Source organism: Symphalangus syndactylus, chromosome 2 (genome assembly GCF_028878055.3).
Source record: "Symphalangus syndactylus isolate Jambi chromosome 2, NHGRI_mSymSyn1-v2.1_pri, whole genome shotgun sequence".
Lineage (NCBI taxonomy): Eukaryota > Metazoa > Chordata > Mammalia > Primates > Hylobatidae > Symphalangus > Symphalangus syndactylus.
In genome coordinates, this window is record NC_072424.2 from 46,195,910 (window position 1) to 46,211,856 (window position 15,947).

The 15,947-nt window shown below is 42.3% G+C and overlaps 1 protein-coding gene across 6 annotated transcripts in view; it reads left to right on the forward strand.

Annotated features, from left to right (window-relative positions):
- Positions 1-15,191, forward strand: part of IDE (insulin degrading enzyme) — a 126,234-nt gene extending 111,043 nt beyond the window's left edge. For all 6 annotated transcript variants that reach the window (XM_055255384.2, XM_055255342.2, XM_055255352.2 and 3 more), the window contains 6 exons: positions 296-463; positions 2,135-2,407; positions 4,885-4,946; positions 10,764-10,836; positions 11,506-11,573; positions 12,901-15,191. In XM_055255384.2, the coding sequence (XP_055111359.1) occupies positions 296-463; positions 2,135-2,407; positions 4,885-4,946; positions 10,764-10,836; positions 11,506-11,573; positions 12,901-12,996 (740 nt within the window). In that variant the 3' untranslated portion in view covers positions 12,997-15,191. The remainder of the gene's footprint in view (positions 1-295; positions 464-2,134; positions 2,408-4,884; positions 4,947-10,763; positions 10,837-11,505; positions 11,574-12,900) is intronic.
- Positions 15,192-15,947: the final 756 nt, after the last annotated feature.

Sequence of the window (15,947 nt, forward strand, 5' to 3'; positions counted from 1 at the left end):
TCAAGTGATCCTCCCGCCTCAGCCTCCCAAGTAGCTGGGACTATAAATGTGAGCCATGGCGCTGGCTCCCCTCCTTCTGATGAGAGGGAACTTAGTGCTGCCAATTTATAATCAGTAAGTTTGACTGTTGGTCAAAGTTGGAGTGAAATCAATGAAATACAACTCCAGGCTTCTCTACCTCCCTTTTCTATTAATGTCTAAATTATCATCTGTAAGTGTGGGCAGACATAGCATTGACTTTATTAAACCCCAAATAAATTTTTGAACTTGCTGCTGTCTTTTTGAAACTTCCTAGGAGGATGGTTTGTTTATCAGCAGAGAAATGAAGTTCACAATAACTGTGGCATCGAGATATACTACCAAACAGACATGCAAAGCACCTCAGAGAATATGTTTCTGGAGCTCTTCTGTCAGATTATCTCGGAACCTTGCTTCAACACCCTGCGCACCAAGGAGCAGTTGGGTGAGAGGAAAGTGGGGAAATAGCAGGGTACTGTAGACTTCGATGAATTATTTTCCCTGTAAAACATTTTCCACATTTTCACCTGACACTGTGTATCAGACATGCTCTACTTAGAGAGACTTGAGAAAACCTTATTACAGAGAATCCACTTCTAAAAGATAAGCAATCACTATCTTATGGACATTAAAGCAATTCTTTATGAGATGATACTGTATATTACATACATGTCAATAAAGAAGGCATTTTAGGTGGGGGAAAAGGTGTAACTAAGGACAAGTTTATGGGTAGCAAGATGAGAAACAAGCCATCCAGAGGAGCTTAGATTCACTAAAGCTTGAGTTCCTTGAAGGCAGGTATTATCTCCATTCATCTTTATATCCCAAGCCTGGGACATGCAGAAGGCACTCAGCAAGTGTTTGCAGTTTTAGATACTGTTAAAAATCTTGAGGTACTGGCAGATTTGATCAATGAGGAAAGAAGCTCAAAGAAGCCCCAGTAATGACAGAAAGGAACCAGTGAAAAAAGGATGAGTCTGTCCAAGTACCCATCATTGTTTAAATACTCATTGTGCTAGGTGCTGGACATGGAAAATGGATGCTCTGGATGGTCCTTCCTTTCGAGGAGCTCACAGTCAAATCAGGCAGGCCTGTAAAGGAATAATTTTAGTACAGCATGGTAAATGTTATTATAAGAGCTCAAACTGTTGGCTGGGCACAGTGGCTCACGCCTGTAATCCCAGCACTTTGGGAGGCTGAGGCGGGTGCATCACCTGAGGTCAGGAGTTCAAGACCAGACTGGCCAACATGGTGAGACACCATCTCTACTAAAAATACAAAAATTAGCTGGGCGTGTTGGTGCATGCCTGTAATCCCAGCTACTCGGGAGGCTGAGGCAGAGAATCACTTGAACCCGGGAGGCGGAGTTTGCAGTGAGCAGAGATTGTGCCACTGCGCTCCAGCTTGGGTGACAGAGCGAGACTCCATCTCAAAGAAAATCGAACTATGAATGGCTATGTTGAAGATAAAAACTTCCTCAGAAGTGAGACCCAGAGGCACCACAGCTGTTGGAGGTGGTGGATCAAGGCAGGGCAGCTGAAGGAGATAAGCCAAGAGCTTGGTTTTGAAAAGGTGTTGAAGGGAGGTAGTGCACGGCCTCATGAGATAACGTGGAAGTATGACTTTTAGTTAGCTTGATCTCTAGAGAGTTGCATTCTGAATTAATTGGTTCAGGAATAGATTATCTAACAAGAAATACAGTAGGAGAGCCAGGTTCATATGCGGAACTTGGATGTTAAAGGAAACACAGCTAGGACTGTGACTAAGGGATGAAAATGAGTCCAGCATTTTATAGTCTGGGAGTAACTTTAGCATAGATTGAAGAAGATTAACTAGCAGAGAGTGAGGAGTGACAAGATGGGAGTTTGAATAATGAATAGGATTTTTTTCCTAAGAAGGAGAAAAAGTCATCTCCAACTCTGTAATTCTTCAGAGAGCTCTTCTACTCTGTCCTTAGGAACTGAAACCATCTTAAGTGCTCATATTTCTTTAAGAGGTGAATAATCTAAAACCTTAAACTAGATTTTATTTGCTTAGACAGGTTAGTTTTTGAAGGATTAAAAATGACCCAGGTTTCAAATGCCAAGGTCATGACTGGCTGATGTCTATGTTTCAGGCTATATCGTCTTCAGCGGGCCACGTCGAGCCAATGGCATACAGGGCTTGAGATTCATCATCCAGTCAGAAAAGCCACCTCACTACCTAGAAAGCAGAGTGGAAGCTTTCTTAATTACCATGGAAAAGTCCATAGAGGACATGACAGAAGAGGCCTTCCAAAAACACATTCAAGCATTAGCAATTCGTCGACTAGACAAACCAAAGAAGCTGTCTGCTGAGTGTGCTAAATATTGGGGAGAAATCATCTCCCAGCAATATAATTTTGACAGAGGTAAGGTAAAATTAGGGCCCCAACGTTTATGGCATTCAAGTAACATTTGATTAAGGCCATTCTACAAAATGGTATTCATTTTGTAGGTGATATTCCATTACTTATTTGGGGAGTTGGGGTGGGGGAATGGCTGGCACTTCTAAAGAACTGTTACTTAATTTAACTCCAATTTTCTATTAGAAACCTTATCTCTTTTTTTTCCTCCAAACCTAGACCTGGATCTACCCATATCTCACAATAAAGTATTAATAATAATTCAATTTCACATTTTTATTTCATCAGTGTATCCTGAGATTCTGATCACAGATACCTAAGTATCTATTTCCCATAATATTAAAAAAATGAGATAATACCAGATTGAACCCCTTTGAGGCAAATGCTGCCCTTGAGGCACAGGAGTTCAAACATTTGCGTGTAGGGAATCTCCAAAGGTTTTTCACTCCTTTCAGATTTGGGAGAGCTGTGATTCTTGAAGTCTCCTGTCTTGAATCAGCTTCCTTTCACCTTGCTTCTAGAGCATCAATTAATAGTGGATTGTGCTAAGCTGTACTAGAGGTCAGGGGATGTGGGTTGTGTTCTTATTCTGACACCAACAAGCTAAAAATCTTGGTCAAGACACCTTTTTTGGACCTCAGTTTCCTTACCCATAATTTTTCTTTTTGTTTTGTTCTTTCAGACAGTATCTCATTCTGTCAGCCAGGCTTGAGTACAGTGTGTCATCATAGCTCACCGGAGCCTTGAATTCCTAGGCTCAAGCGATTCTCCTGCCTCAGACTCCCAAAGTGCTGGGATTGCAGGCATGAGCCACCACGTCCAGCCTACCTATAATTTATCTAGCAGTTGTATTCACTATTAATGATAATACTCACTCTCATTTATTGAGCATTTACCATGTACCTAGCAGTGTTATTGTCATATATCTTTTTCCTAATTCTCACTGCAGCCCTTATTAAGTAGTTATTATCCACAATTTCCAGATGAGGAAACTGAGGCTCAGAAAAGTTGAGATGACTGGCCAAGATCGAAAAGCTTATAACCAGAGAGCCAGGATATGAATCTAGGCTGGCCTGGCTCCTGAGCCAAGGCTCTTTCCCATTGCACTACATCCACTTATTATTATTATTTTTTTTTAAGATTGAGTTTCGCTCTTGTTGCCCAGGCTGGAGTGCAATGGCACAATCTTCGGCTCACTGCAACCTCTGCCTCCCGGGTTCAAGCGATTCTCCTGCCTCAGCCTCCCAAGTAGCTGGGATTACAGGCATGTGCCACCATTTTGTATTTTTAGTAGAGGCAGGGTTTCTCCATGTCGGTCAGGGTGATCTCGAACTCCCAACCTTAGGTAATCCCCTCGCCTCGGCCTCCCAAAATGCTGGGATTACAGGTGTGAGCCACCGCACCTGGCCTTTTTTTTTTAGAGAGTTTTGCTCTGTCACCCAGGCTGTAGTGCAGTGATGTGATCTCGGCTCACTGCAACCTCTGCTTCCCAGGTTCAGGTGATTCTCATGTCTCAGCCTCTCCCGAGTAGCTAGGTCTACAGGCATACTCCACTATGCCTGGCTAATTTTTATATTTTTAGTAGAGATGGGGTTTCACCATGTTGGCCAGGCTGTTCTCAAACTCCTGGCCTTGAGTGATCCACCCACCATGACCTCCCAAAGTGCTGGGATTACAGGCATGAGCCACTGTGCCCAGCCAGCATCCACTTACATTTACTTAAAATCAAAGCAAACGGTCACATAAAAATGTGGATGCTTGGCCAGGCGCAGTGGCTCACGCCTGTAATCCCAACACTTTGGGAGTGTGAGGCGGGCAGATCACAAGTTAGGAGATCAAGACCATCCTGGCTAACACAGTGAAACCCCGTATCTACTAAAAATACAAAAAAAAAAAAAAAAAAAGCTGGGCATGGTAGCAGGCGCCTGTAGTCCCAGCTACTTACAGGCTGAGGCAGGAGAATGGAGAATGGCATGAACCCAGGAGGCGGAGCTTACAGTGAGCCGAGATCGCACCACTGCACAACAGCCTGGGTGACAGAGCAAGACTCCATCTCAAAAAAGAAAAAAAATGTGGATACTTGGCCAGACACAATGGCTCATGCCTATAATCCCAGCACTTTGGGAGGCTGAGGTAGACAGATCACTTGAGGTCAGGAATTCAAGACCAGCCTAGTCAACATGGCGAAACCCCATCTCTACTGAAAATATAAAAATTACCCGGACGTGTTGGCTTGCGCCTGTAATCCCAACTACTCAGGAGGCTTAAGGCAGGAGAATCACTTGAACCCAGGAGGCAGAGGTTGCAGTGAGCCGAAATCGAGCCACTGCACTCCGGCGTGGGTGACAGAGTGAAACTCTGTCTCAAAAAAAAATATATGGATACTTAAGAGTCTTGGAGTGAAGTATATTGTCATTTAGTGTACTGTTCTGGGCTGCTTCATATGGAAATGTTAGTAAAATATTGTTTGATTACTTTTTCAGATAACATTGAAGTTGCATATTTAAAGACACTTACCAAGGAAGATATCATCAAATTCTACAAGGTAAGTCAAATTCATATATTTAGATTTTGACTGATAAGAAAGTATTATAGGGCTGGGTATGGAGGCCTACACCTGTAATCCCAGCACTTTGGGAGGCCAAGGCGGAAGGATCACTTGAGGTCAGGAGTTAAAGACCAGCCTGGCCAACATGGTGAAACCCCATTTATACTAAAAATACAAAAATTAGCTGGGTGTAGTGGCATACGCCTGTAATCCCAGCTACTCAGGAGGCTGAAGCATGAGAATCGCTTGAACCTGGGAGGCAGAGGTTGCAGTGAGTGGAGATCGTGCCACTGCACTCCAGTCTGGGTGACAGAGCGAAACTATGCCTCAAAAAAACCAAAACACCTATTGTATGTGCTATATTGTGTGTTGCTGCTTTGAAGCCATTCAGGCTGGATTTATGAAGGTGTTTTTGTGGATTCAAGTTTTTTGACACAAACACTTAATGACTTTTAGAATAAAGATAGTTTTTATTGAACCAAGTACTGTTTTCCTCTCCCTCTAAACCAAGTTTGCGGGACCTGCAGCCTGCAGGCCACGCGCAGCCCACATTATGAGATATTTTGCAAATTTTTTTTTCTCTTAGCTTATCAGCTGTTGTTAGTCTATTTTATGTGTGGCCCATGACAATTCTTCTTTTTCCAGTGTGGCCCAAGGAAGCCAAAATATTGACTCATGCTCTAAACCAAGGACTGTGACAGCCCTTCCTGACTTCCAGATCTACCTTTTTAGGCACCCTTTCAATTTCTTCTCTCTGTTCTCCACCCTACTCTGCAAAGAATATTGTTGAGCTTGTTTGGTGGGAAGGAAGAACAAAGAAAACAAAAGAACTTGAGAATCAGATTATTTTCCAAGCTCTGACAACTATAAATTGTCTTCGCCCATTTAGGTGCCACTGTGGCTGCTTTTTAAAATAAATGATTACTCACCTTTGAATTGTGGTCAGAGATATTATAAGTTTTACATGCTTCTGCTCACTTAGGAAGTTTATCAAAAGGAAAGGGAGGCACCACCATTAAAGTCTTCCCAGCAAGCTTTAAGAGATTCACACTGGCTGGGCGTGGTGGCTCACATCTGTAATCTCAGCACTTTGGGAGGCCAAAGTGAGTGAATCACGAGGTTAGGAGTTCAAGACCAGCCTGGCCAATATAGTGAAACCCTGTCTCTACTAAAAAAAATTAGCCGGGCGTGGTGGCGGGTGCCTGTAATCCCAGCTACTTGGGAGACTGAGGCAGGAGAATCACTTGAACCTGGGAGGCGGAGGTTGCAGCGAGCTGAGATCGCAGCACTGCACACCAGCCCGGGCGACAGTGCAAGACTCCATCTCAAAAAAGGGTGCACACCATCTAAATCTTCCCCTCTATAAAAATTCTAAGAAGGATAGCAAAATTTCCATTAAGTAGGTATATTAATGTGTAATAAGTATGCTAAATGCAAAAACTCAAAATTTATGCTGCAATGGAATTGCACCTAAAGTGTTACATATGTTTTTTGTAATATATTGGGGCCTCTAGTTTGTGTAAAATACTTTTATGCCTATTTTTCAAAATAAGGAGCAAAATTATACTCTGTGATTACCATAGTACCCTAGAATTGTCCCTTATTGTTCTAGCCATTTCTGGTTTGTATCTGTCATTAGGTTGTTTGGTCGGGGACTCAGTCCTGCCCTGTGCCCACATCGTTTTAGAGAGATACTCTACTTTACAGTATTTTTTTCTAGGGATGTATTATAGCTACCAGCACAGGAGTCAGTGCTTACAGTTCTCATTAGAATTACTTTGTGAAGTTAGTGGTACAATGAGGCTTGATCACATTTTTTCCTGTACTAGGGTTTCTAATGTTTATTTAATTCACCACTCCTAGTGCTGAGTGAGAGGCTAAGGAAAAAGTAACAGTCTTTGACCCAAAGGTGCTGATAGTTTCTTTGAGGAAAATGGTGATTTTGTGTCATCCATGAGTTGCCTACACCTCTCCCCGCAACTCTTCTGCAAAATTATTAAGGCTGTATGCAAACAAGTATTAATATAATATAGCTGGTATCACCTTAACAATAAGAAAAGGAGACTATAGTTTCAGAATTGAGCAGCAAAAGCCAGTATTTTGAATGCACCTTTTTCAGCAATGAGATTTGACCCATTTTGGCTACAAAAATGGATGGCTGGACAAGTGATTTTCTTTACCTCATGGCTTCCTTTGCATTGTATAGAGAAAGAAAAGGGTCTCATCTAAATTACTCTTGCTCTTTTGCAATAATAGCCTGTAGTCCCAGCTGCTGGGGAGGCTGAGACAGGAAGATCGCTAGAGCCCAGGAATTCAAGACCAACCTTGGAAACATAGCTCGACCCTGTTTGAAAAAAGAGAGGGGCTGGGCGTGGTGGCTCACGCCTGTAATCCCAGCACTTTGGGAGGCTGAGGTGGGCAGATCACGAGGTCAGGAGTTCGAGACCAGCTTGACCAACTTGGTGAAACCCCGTCTCTACTAAAAATACAAAAATTAGCCAGGCGTGGTGACGCACGCCTGTAATCCCAGCTACTCAGGAGGCTGAGGCAGGAGAATCACTTGAACCCAGAAGGCGGAGGTTGCAGTGAGCCGAGATTGCACCACTGCACTCCAGCCTGGGTGACAGAGCAAGACTCGACCTCAAAAAAAAAAACCAAAAAACCAGTGGAAGTATTTATAACCAGGCTTAGGCTAAGTCTAGAACAGCATTTCCCTAGCTGTGTTCCGTGGTATGCAAGATATTAATAGGGGTACCTAGGAAAAGGGTTTCATGACCATACAAGTTTGGGAAAGACTATTCCCATTCTTAGAGAATCAGAGTGTATTGGTATTTTAGAAATTATAAGAAGGCCGTCAGAGAAATGCAAATCAAAACCACAGTGAGATACCATCTCACACCAGTTAGAATGGCCATCATTAAAAAGTCAGGAAACAACAGGTGCTGGAGAGGATGTGGAGAAATAGGAACACTTTTACACTGTTGGTGGGACTGTAAACTAGTTCAACCATTGTGGAAGTCAGTGTGGCGATTCCTCAGGGATCTAGAACTAGAAATACCATTTGACCCAGCCATCCCATTACTGAGTATATACCCAAAGGACTATAAATCATGCTGCTATAAAGACACATGCACACGTATGTTTATTGCGGCACTATTCACAATAGCAAAGAGTTGGAACCAACCCAAATGTCCAACAACGATAGACTGGATTAAGAAAATGTGGCACATATACACCATGGAATACTATGCAGCCATAAAAAATGATGAGTTCATGTCCTTTGTAGGGACATGGATGAAACTGGAAAACATCATTCTCAGTAAACTGTCGAAAGGGCAAAAAACCAAACACCGCATGTTCTTACTCATAGGTGGGAATTGAACAATGAGAACTCATGGACACAGGAAGGGGAGCATCACACTCCAGGGACTGTTGTGGGGTGGGGGGAGCGGGGAGGGACAGCATTAGGAGATATACCTAATGCTAAATGACGAGTTGATGGGTGCAGCAAAACAACATGGCACATGGATACATATGTAACGGACCTGCACGTTGTGCACATGTACCCTAAAACCTAAAGTACAATGAAAAACAAAAAAAAAGTCCCACAGTAAAGACTTTAGCCTGCATTTATTGAATTTTGACTAACATTTTCTAAACTGATTTCACCATGCATCCTTTTTTACCCAGAATACCTATAAATATCTCCCAGGACTGTAGTGTTCCTTAGAACATATTAATAGTTTGCAAGAAGGTACAGTCGTTTGTTTTTAGAAAAATGAGTATTGTCCAGAGTTGGTCAGAAAATTGGGAACAATCTGAAACTGGAGAGGGTGTTCTGCTGTCTGCTGATGTGGGTAGAAAAGGGGGTAATGAAGGTTTGGGTGACAAGAGATGGAGAAGAGATCTTTGGAAGCAAACTTTTTACTCCAATAAGATGAAGTTCTTAGAAGAGGTACTACATGTTAATAGAGGCAGACCTGGGCTGAGCTCCTGGAAAGAGGCTGGAGAGATCAGAGCAGGCCTGTGAGAATCTGGGCTGTTTTGCCTGCTGGCGGAGAGTTGAGTGGGGATCCACGGGCAGGTTTGCTGTGCAACATCAGCAGAGCTTCCTTGCAGTCACACAGGACTAGGCTTATTAGTAACTGCCCAGCTACTAATAACTAGTAACTGCCCAGCTACTAATAACTAGTAACTGCCCAGTTAATAATAACTAATGACAGTTATTAGTAAATAACTGTTGAGTGGATTTGGTTTGGCTGATGATTTCTCTCCTCTAAGGATATGAAACGTTGCTTGTGGCTAAGGCATCAGAGGAACTTTGTCACAATTTTGTACCCCTTTAGAAAAGACAGTAGGCCGGGCGCAGTGGCCCACGCTTGTGATCCCAGCACTTTGGGAGGCTGAGGCGGGTGGATCACGAGGTCAGGAGATCGAGACCACGGTGAAACCCCGTCTCTACTAAAAATACAAAAAATTAGCCGGGCGTGGTGGCGGGCGCCTGTAGTCCCAGCTACTCGGAGAGGCTGAGGCAGGAGAATGGCGTGAACCTGGGAGGCAGAGCTAGCAGTGAGCCAAGATCACGCCACTGCACTCTAGCCTGGGTGACAGAGCGAGACTCCATCTCAAGAAAAAAAAAAAAAGAAAAGACAGTAAAAGTCTGCTGTTAAGGGAAAGGTTGGGACATACTTCTCCACCTGCCAACCTAGCACTGGTGGCATTCATAGTAGTAACTAAGGGGAATCCCTCCAAGCAGCATGGTGGAATGGAGAGAGCAAGCAGACTCTAGCTTCTGACACCATCACCTATGAACTGTGTGACCCATGTAATTCATGTAAGCTGCTGTGTCTTAGAGTCCATGCCTCTAAAGTAAGAATCATCATGATGCTTAGTTCACAGAGAATTAAGTGAGCTGGCATAGGAGAGTGCCTGATACAACGCGGGACTCGGTAATTGTTAGTTTCCTTTCTCTTGGTAGATGAACCACAGTGTACAAGCAGAGTCTGAGAAGGTTCTTAGAGGAGCAGGTGTTGTGCTTGTCCCTGACTAAGCTCAGACCATTGTCTCTGTAGACACTAAAGATCACCAAGTGCAGCCCTGCACAGCCTATCCCAGGGAGTACTAGGCTAGGTTTTTAATCCTAGCCCAGGCACTTATTAGCTGTAGGAGTTTGAGCAGTTTTTTAATCTCCTTGGATTCAGTTTTCTCATCTGTAAAATTGGATTAAGAATAATTCTTTCCTTAGAGTAAGAAAAGGAAAGGGAAAAAAAAAGAATAATTCTTGCCTGCCTTGCTAAATCTTTGTAGAGCTTAAATAAAATAATGTGAGGGGAAAGAAAGGGAAGTATCTTTTCTTTTTCTTTTCTTTCTTTTCTTTTCTTTTTTTTTTTTTTTTTTTTTTTTGAGACAGAGTGTCTCTGTCACCCAGGCTGGAGTGCAGTGGCGTGATCTCGGCTCACGGCACATGGCATACTTGCTTCCTCGTGTCAGGCAATCCTCCCACCTCAGCCTCCCAAGTATCTGGGATTACAAGCATGTGCCACCACATTTGGCTAATTGTTGTATTTTTGGTAAAGACAGGGTTTCACTATGTTGGCCAAACTGGTCTGGAACTCCTGACCTCAAGTGATCCACCTTCCTCGGCCTCCCAAAGTGCTGGGATTACAGGCATGAGCCACCGCACCCGGCCAGAAAGGGAAGCATCTTTTCTATATCTGACTGTGTGATAGCTGATTCTTCATAGTCATCAGAGAACACCTCATTGTAAGTTCTTCAGTGGAGCAAAAGGGTGACCCTGCTCTTCTTTCTGCCTAGGAAATGTTGGCAGTAGATGCCCCAAGGAGACATAAGGTATCCGTCCATGTTCTTGCCAGGGAAATGGATTCTTGTAAGTATTAAATGTTGCCTTTTTAGGCTCATGTTGAGCCATCTGATGGTTGGCCTTTGTCATAGCTACATGCCTTATAGAACACCAGAAAGAGGGAGAGAACGGAAACTGGAGATAAGGTCTGCAGACATAAGGGGAAAAGAGAAATGAGACAATGAAGGAGAGAGGCAATACCAGGTGATAGATTGCTGAGTTAGCCACAGCATCACAGGAAAACACAGCTGCTTGCTGTTGGGCGTCTCCAAAGAGGCTGCATGAACCACTGCATGTGGGGAGTATGGGTAAGCAAGTTAACTTCCCAGTCCTTCTCGTTTCCTGGCTTTTACTGGCCAAAGTTTGTCCTGTGGCCATTAACTCCCCTTTCTGGGCGGTTTTACTAGGTCCTTCTGGGTGGCCAGAAAGTCACATTAGACCTGGCCCCTAAAACTGCTGTGGCCAAAGTTTTAGGACCTCAGGAATATCATGAGCCATCACTGGGTGGCTCTGGATAGAAGGCAGGACAAGTACTTAAGGCCTTGGGTAGCAGGCAACCTTGAGAGGATCTGAGAAGTATATGAACGGGGCTGGTGCAGTGTTTTTAATTAACTGAGTCTGGTTTCGTTTTTTTAAATTATTCTTTTGTGATAGTATCAGTAAGTACAAAGTATTAAACCTGTTATTTTCTTATAGGTCCTGTTGTTGGAGAGTTCCCATGTCAAAATGACATAAATTTGTCACAAGCACCAGCCTTGCCACAAGTAAGAAATATAATGTTATGTTAGATTGCACTGACAGAAGACTTTCTATTTAGAAGAAGCAACTTGTTTTTTTGTTTGTTTGTTTGTTTGTTTTGAGATGGAATCTCGCTCTGTCACCCAGGCTGGAGTGCAGTGACGCAATCTCGGCTCACTGCAAGCTCCGCCTCCCGGGTTCACGCCATTCTCCTGCCTCAGCCTCCCGAGTAGCTGGGACTACAGGCGCCCGCCACCACGCCCAGCTAATTTTTTGTATTTTTAGTAGAGACAGGGTTTCACTGTGTTAGCCAGGATGGTCTCGATCTCCTGACCTCGTGATCCGCCCGCCTCGGCCTCCCAAAGTGCTGGGATTATAGGCATGAGCCACCACTCCTGGCTTGTTTGTTTTTTTTTTGAAATGGAGTCTCACTCAGTCACCCAGGCTGGAGTGCAGTGGTGTGATCTCAGCTTACTACAACCTCCACCTCTTGGGTTCAAGCGATTATCCTGCCTCAGCCTCTTGAGTAGCTGGGATTACAGGCACACGCCACCACGCCCAGCTAGTTTTTTTATTTTTAGTGGAGATGGGGTTTCACCATGTTGGCCAGGCTGGTCTCAAACTACTGACCTCAAGTGATCCACCCGCCTCGGCCTCCCAGAGTGCTGGGATTACAGGCATGAGACACTGTGCCCAGCCAGAAGAAGCTTGTTCGTTGGGAACTAAAAGTGATGAACTAAAAGTTTCAGGTCACCAGGTGTTGGAGCTTCTACTTTAGTTCTTCCCTGAACATCTAGTCACTCAGCCTCTACCCTTGTCTGCCTTTGCCTCCTGTTTGAACAGTTGTGTTATTTTGCAATGAATCAATTCTGGCCACATCTGTTCCCAGCACTGAATATTGGAGAGAGACTTCTTAGTCTCTCCCATGTTACCTGCGTATTTTAATCATCTAGAAGGATTGACATTCACTTGCAAGAGGAGGAAACTGGCAGTGTAACTAGGCTTTTTGTGGGTGGGCACACCAGCCTCTGCTACTCTGCTGAAGCCTTGATGCGAAGCCTCTAGGTCCCTGGTGAGCCAGCCCTTGTTTGCCCAGAGGAAAACCAAAAGGACTAAGAACACTTACCATAGGTTTGTACAGACCAATTCATGACCCTCCAGACCTACTGATCCAGAAGAAAGGTCAGCAGATCATGATACATGGGTTATTAGGTAGAGCGGCCTCAGGCCAAAACAAAAAACCAGTACATTGAGTAGAACTGAGGTGTGCTCCCAGTGTCTCCAAAAAAAGGTCGATGTCCTTACTCTGATGTTTAGGTTAAATACACTAAAAGGAAACTTTTTTCTTTGCAGCCTGAAGTGATTCAGAACATGACCGAATTCAAGCGTGGTCTGCCACTGTTTCCCCTTGTGAAACCTCATATTAACTTCATGGCTGCAAAACTCTGAAGATTCCCCACGCATGGGAAAGTGCAAGTGGATGCATTCCTGAGTCTTCCAGAGCCTAGGAAAGTCATCTTGGCCACTTTAATAGTTTCTGATTCACTATTAGAGAAACAAAAAAAGTTGTCAAATATCATAATGTAGAAATATTATAAATCCAAAGTAATTAAATTACAAAATCTTATAGATGTAGAATATTTTTTAAATACATGCCTCTTAAATATTTTAAAATTTTTCTTTGGATTACTGAGAGAAATTTCCCCAATATAACAATGCTTAAAATGAATGATATTCCTATAGAATCTTCCTTCCCTATTCTGTAAAATAGTCACTTGTCCGAAGAAAGTAAAAGTTGGCTCTTTTCTAAAAGCCTCCTAGGTTGACATAGGCTTCACAACATTTAGAAAGGTAATAACTTTTTAAAAGTTGATCCTCAAATTTGCTTTCTACTTGATCATGTAAATCAGTGGAAAACATTACATTTGGCAGATGATAAAGCAATGTAATCTTCTTTTATTAGTGAAATTGCTGGTTATATAAGGCATGGTTTTAATCTTTTTATAAAATTTGAACATGTTTTTTATTCCAACTAGTAAAATGCTAGAAAACCCTACTTATTTACAATGCTAGAAATACAGACTTACCTTACATCAATTTTGTCCTAAACCGAATTTCTCAGGATTACTGTGGTTTCTTTCATTCTGATTGAATTATATTGACCTACTTCTTCATGGTTGGTTTGCAATGTTCCATGAGTTTTACTTTTCCTCATCAACATATTGCTTTAACACAACATATTTATTTAACACGTACAAATAGGGTCAACTTCAGATCCTACTGAGTGTGTGACATGCTTTTCCAACATCAGCTTTTTGTAACCACCTATATAAATTTTTATTACAGTGAAATTGCAGTCAGTATGTGAACCAAAATATCTTGCCCCTTTATGAATTTAAAAGGCAGCAAATACAAAGCCACCTTTTTGGAAATATAAAGTAAAGCCTTGCATTCTTATATAGCAGGTCTTCATAAAACTCTAAAATCCCTTGTTGCTACCAGTCTAATCTTGCCTTAAATGTTGTTATTTTTTGAATATATAAATATAAACATATAAACACAGATGATGACTGGAGTGGACTTTTAAAAAAATATTTTTTTCATGAGATACTATTTTAGGTGAAATTGTTACTATAGATTTAACAGCTGTTTTGAAATATTTACTGCTATTAAAACTTGCTTCAAGAGAAATTGTGAATATATTTCCATATACAAGCACTAGTAACGGTAAGTGGCCCTGTCATCCACTAACTCAGGCAAAGTAAAGAATGGCATTTTTTAAGGACATTTTACCTCCCCATATGATTTGTTTGGCTAGGACTTTCTTCTGTAGAGTCATACCTTTTCACATCTTAAGTTTTTACATTTGCCATTTTGCAAATCTCAGTTTGGGGCAAGAACGATATAGTCACAACTATGGGGCTGCTTTCAAAAGTGGGGCTCCATTTCTACCATCAGATCGATGTGGTGCTGTAACCATCTTTTTATCCCTACCTTCAAGAACTTCCTTATATGAAGCCTGTCTTTATCCATCAGAAGGTGTGTGAAATCATCACTTCCTTCTGGTTTTATGCATTTGTAGACTATGCAGCTTTTCATTAAACTGCCAAGTATATACAAGACAGATCTAAAATTAGGCCTGAGTGTTCCGATCCACCACTGTACTAGTAAATAAAAATCCACCTACCTTTTATGTGGAAAATTATATGCTATTGAGTAACTTTTAGCTCTTTTTAAAAAAATGGGTGAAATTTAAGAGTCTTTTTTTATGAGAATGACACATGAAGAGATCTGAGAGCAATCTCATGTAGTCTTCCATGAACCTGCAATTGTTGTTTAGTATGCGTCAGCATTTTCCAATTTTCAGGTTGGATCTAGAGCTGCTGTTGATCACTCAGGCATACTAATGGATTCATTTAGATGAGTCCAAGCTGCAGTCCATGAGCAATAACAGACTACCCCAGATACTGCAGTTTACTCAGTGCTTAGTAAATGAGATTTGTGGAACTAGGTTATTAGTTACCTGAGGCTTCTTGAGAAAGTCTTCTTTTTTGACCAGTTGATGTGAAAGAGGGAGCATGTGACACAGCCAGTATGGTGGAGTGCTAGGGTTATCCTGTTTACAATAAATCGCCTGAATTTCACCTCTGGAGTCTGCATTTGTATTATTTTTCCAGTTTTAGTGAAATAGTACAGTGGCCAGTCCTCAGCCTACCTCTCAACATCCCAGTTTGACCAGATTTCTTGCTTTCATTGTTCCTAATGCAGAAAGCAGTGAATTATATTAACATTTTAAAAGTATTTCTGGGTAACAATGATTTTTGTCAAATAGAAGACTCAATTTCACAACCTTAAGAATAGATCACTTTTGTAAAACAAGAATCTCAGTATTTGATGTTGGACTCTTTGCTGTAAGTATTGTCACTGACTCCAAACCCAGAAAGATTTGTTCCTGCCCTTACAGGGACGAAAATAAAAAGGATAGAAAAAATATTTCTCTCCTCTCCAATGAGTCCTTACATCTTCTTGCCACATCTCCACCTGCAGTTTAGGCAGATATCTTGTTCAATCTCTGTCTTCTTGATCCCTGTCAAAATAATTGTTCTACTCATGTAGTGGCCAGCTGGCTCGGGCAGGCATTTCAAGAGGAATCTGCTTGTTCCTCACTTTTCCAGCATAGGACAGTGGTCCAGCCCGCGCAGTCAGCGTTGTTCTCAGGGACGACGTGGCAGCCCCACACAGAGGCCAAAAGCAACAGAGCAACTCCAGGATTTATGAGTTGGGACAGTCGTCCTCTCATTCATGATACATGGAGGGACTCGGGACTCAGCAGGTTCCCCTATTGTTTTTTTGGGTTTTTGATTTTGTTTTTGTTTTTTTTGAGACAGAGTCTCGCTCTG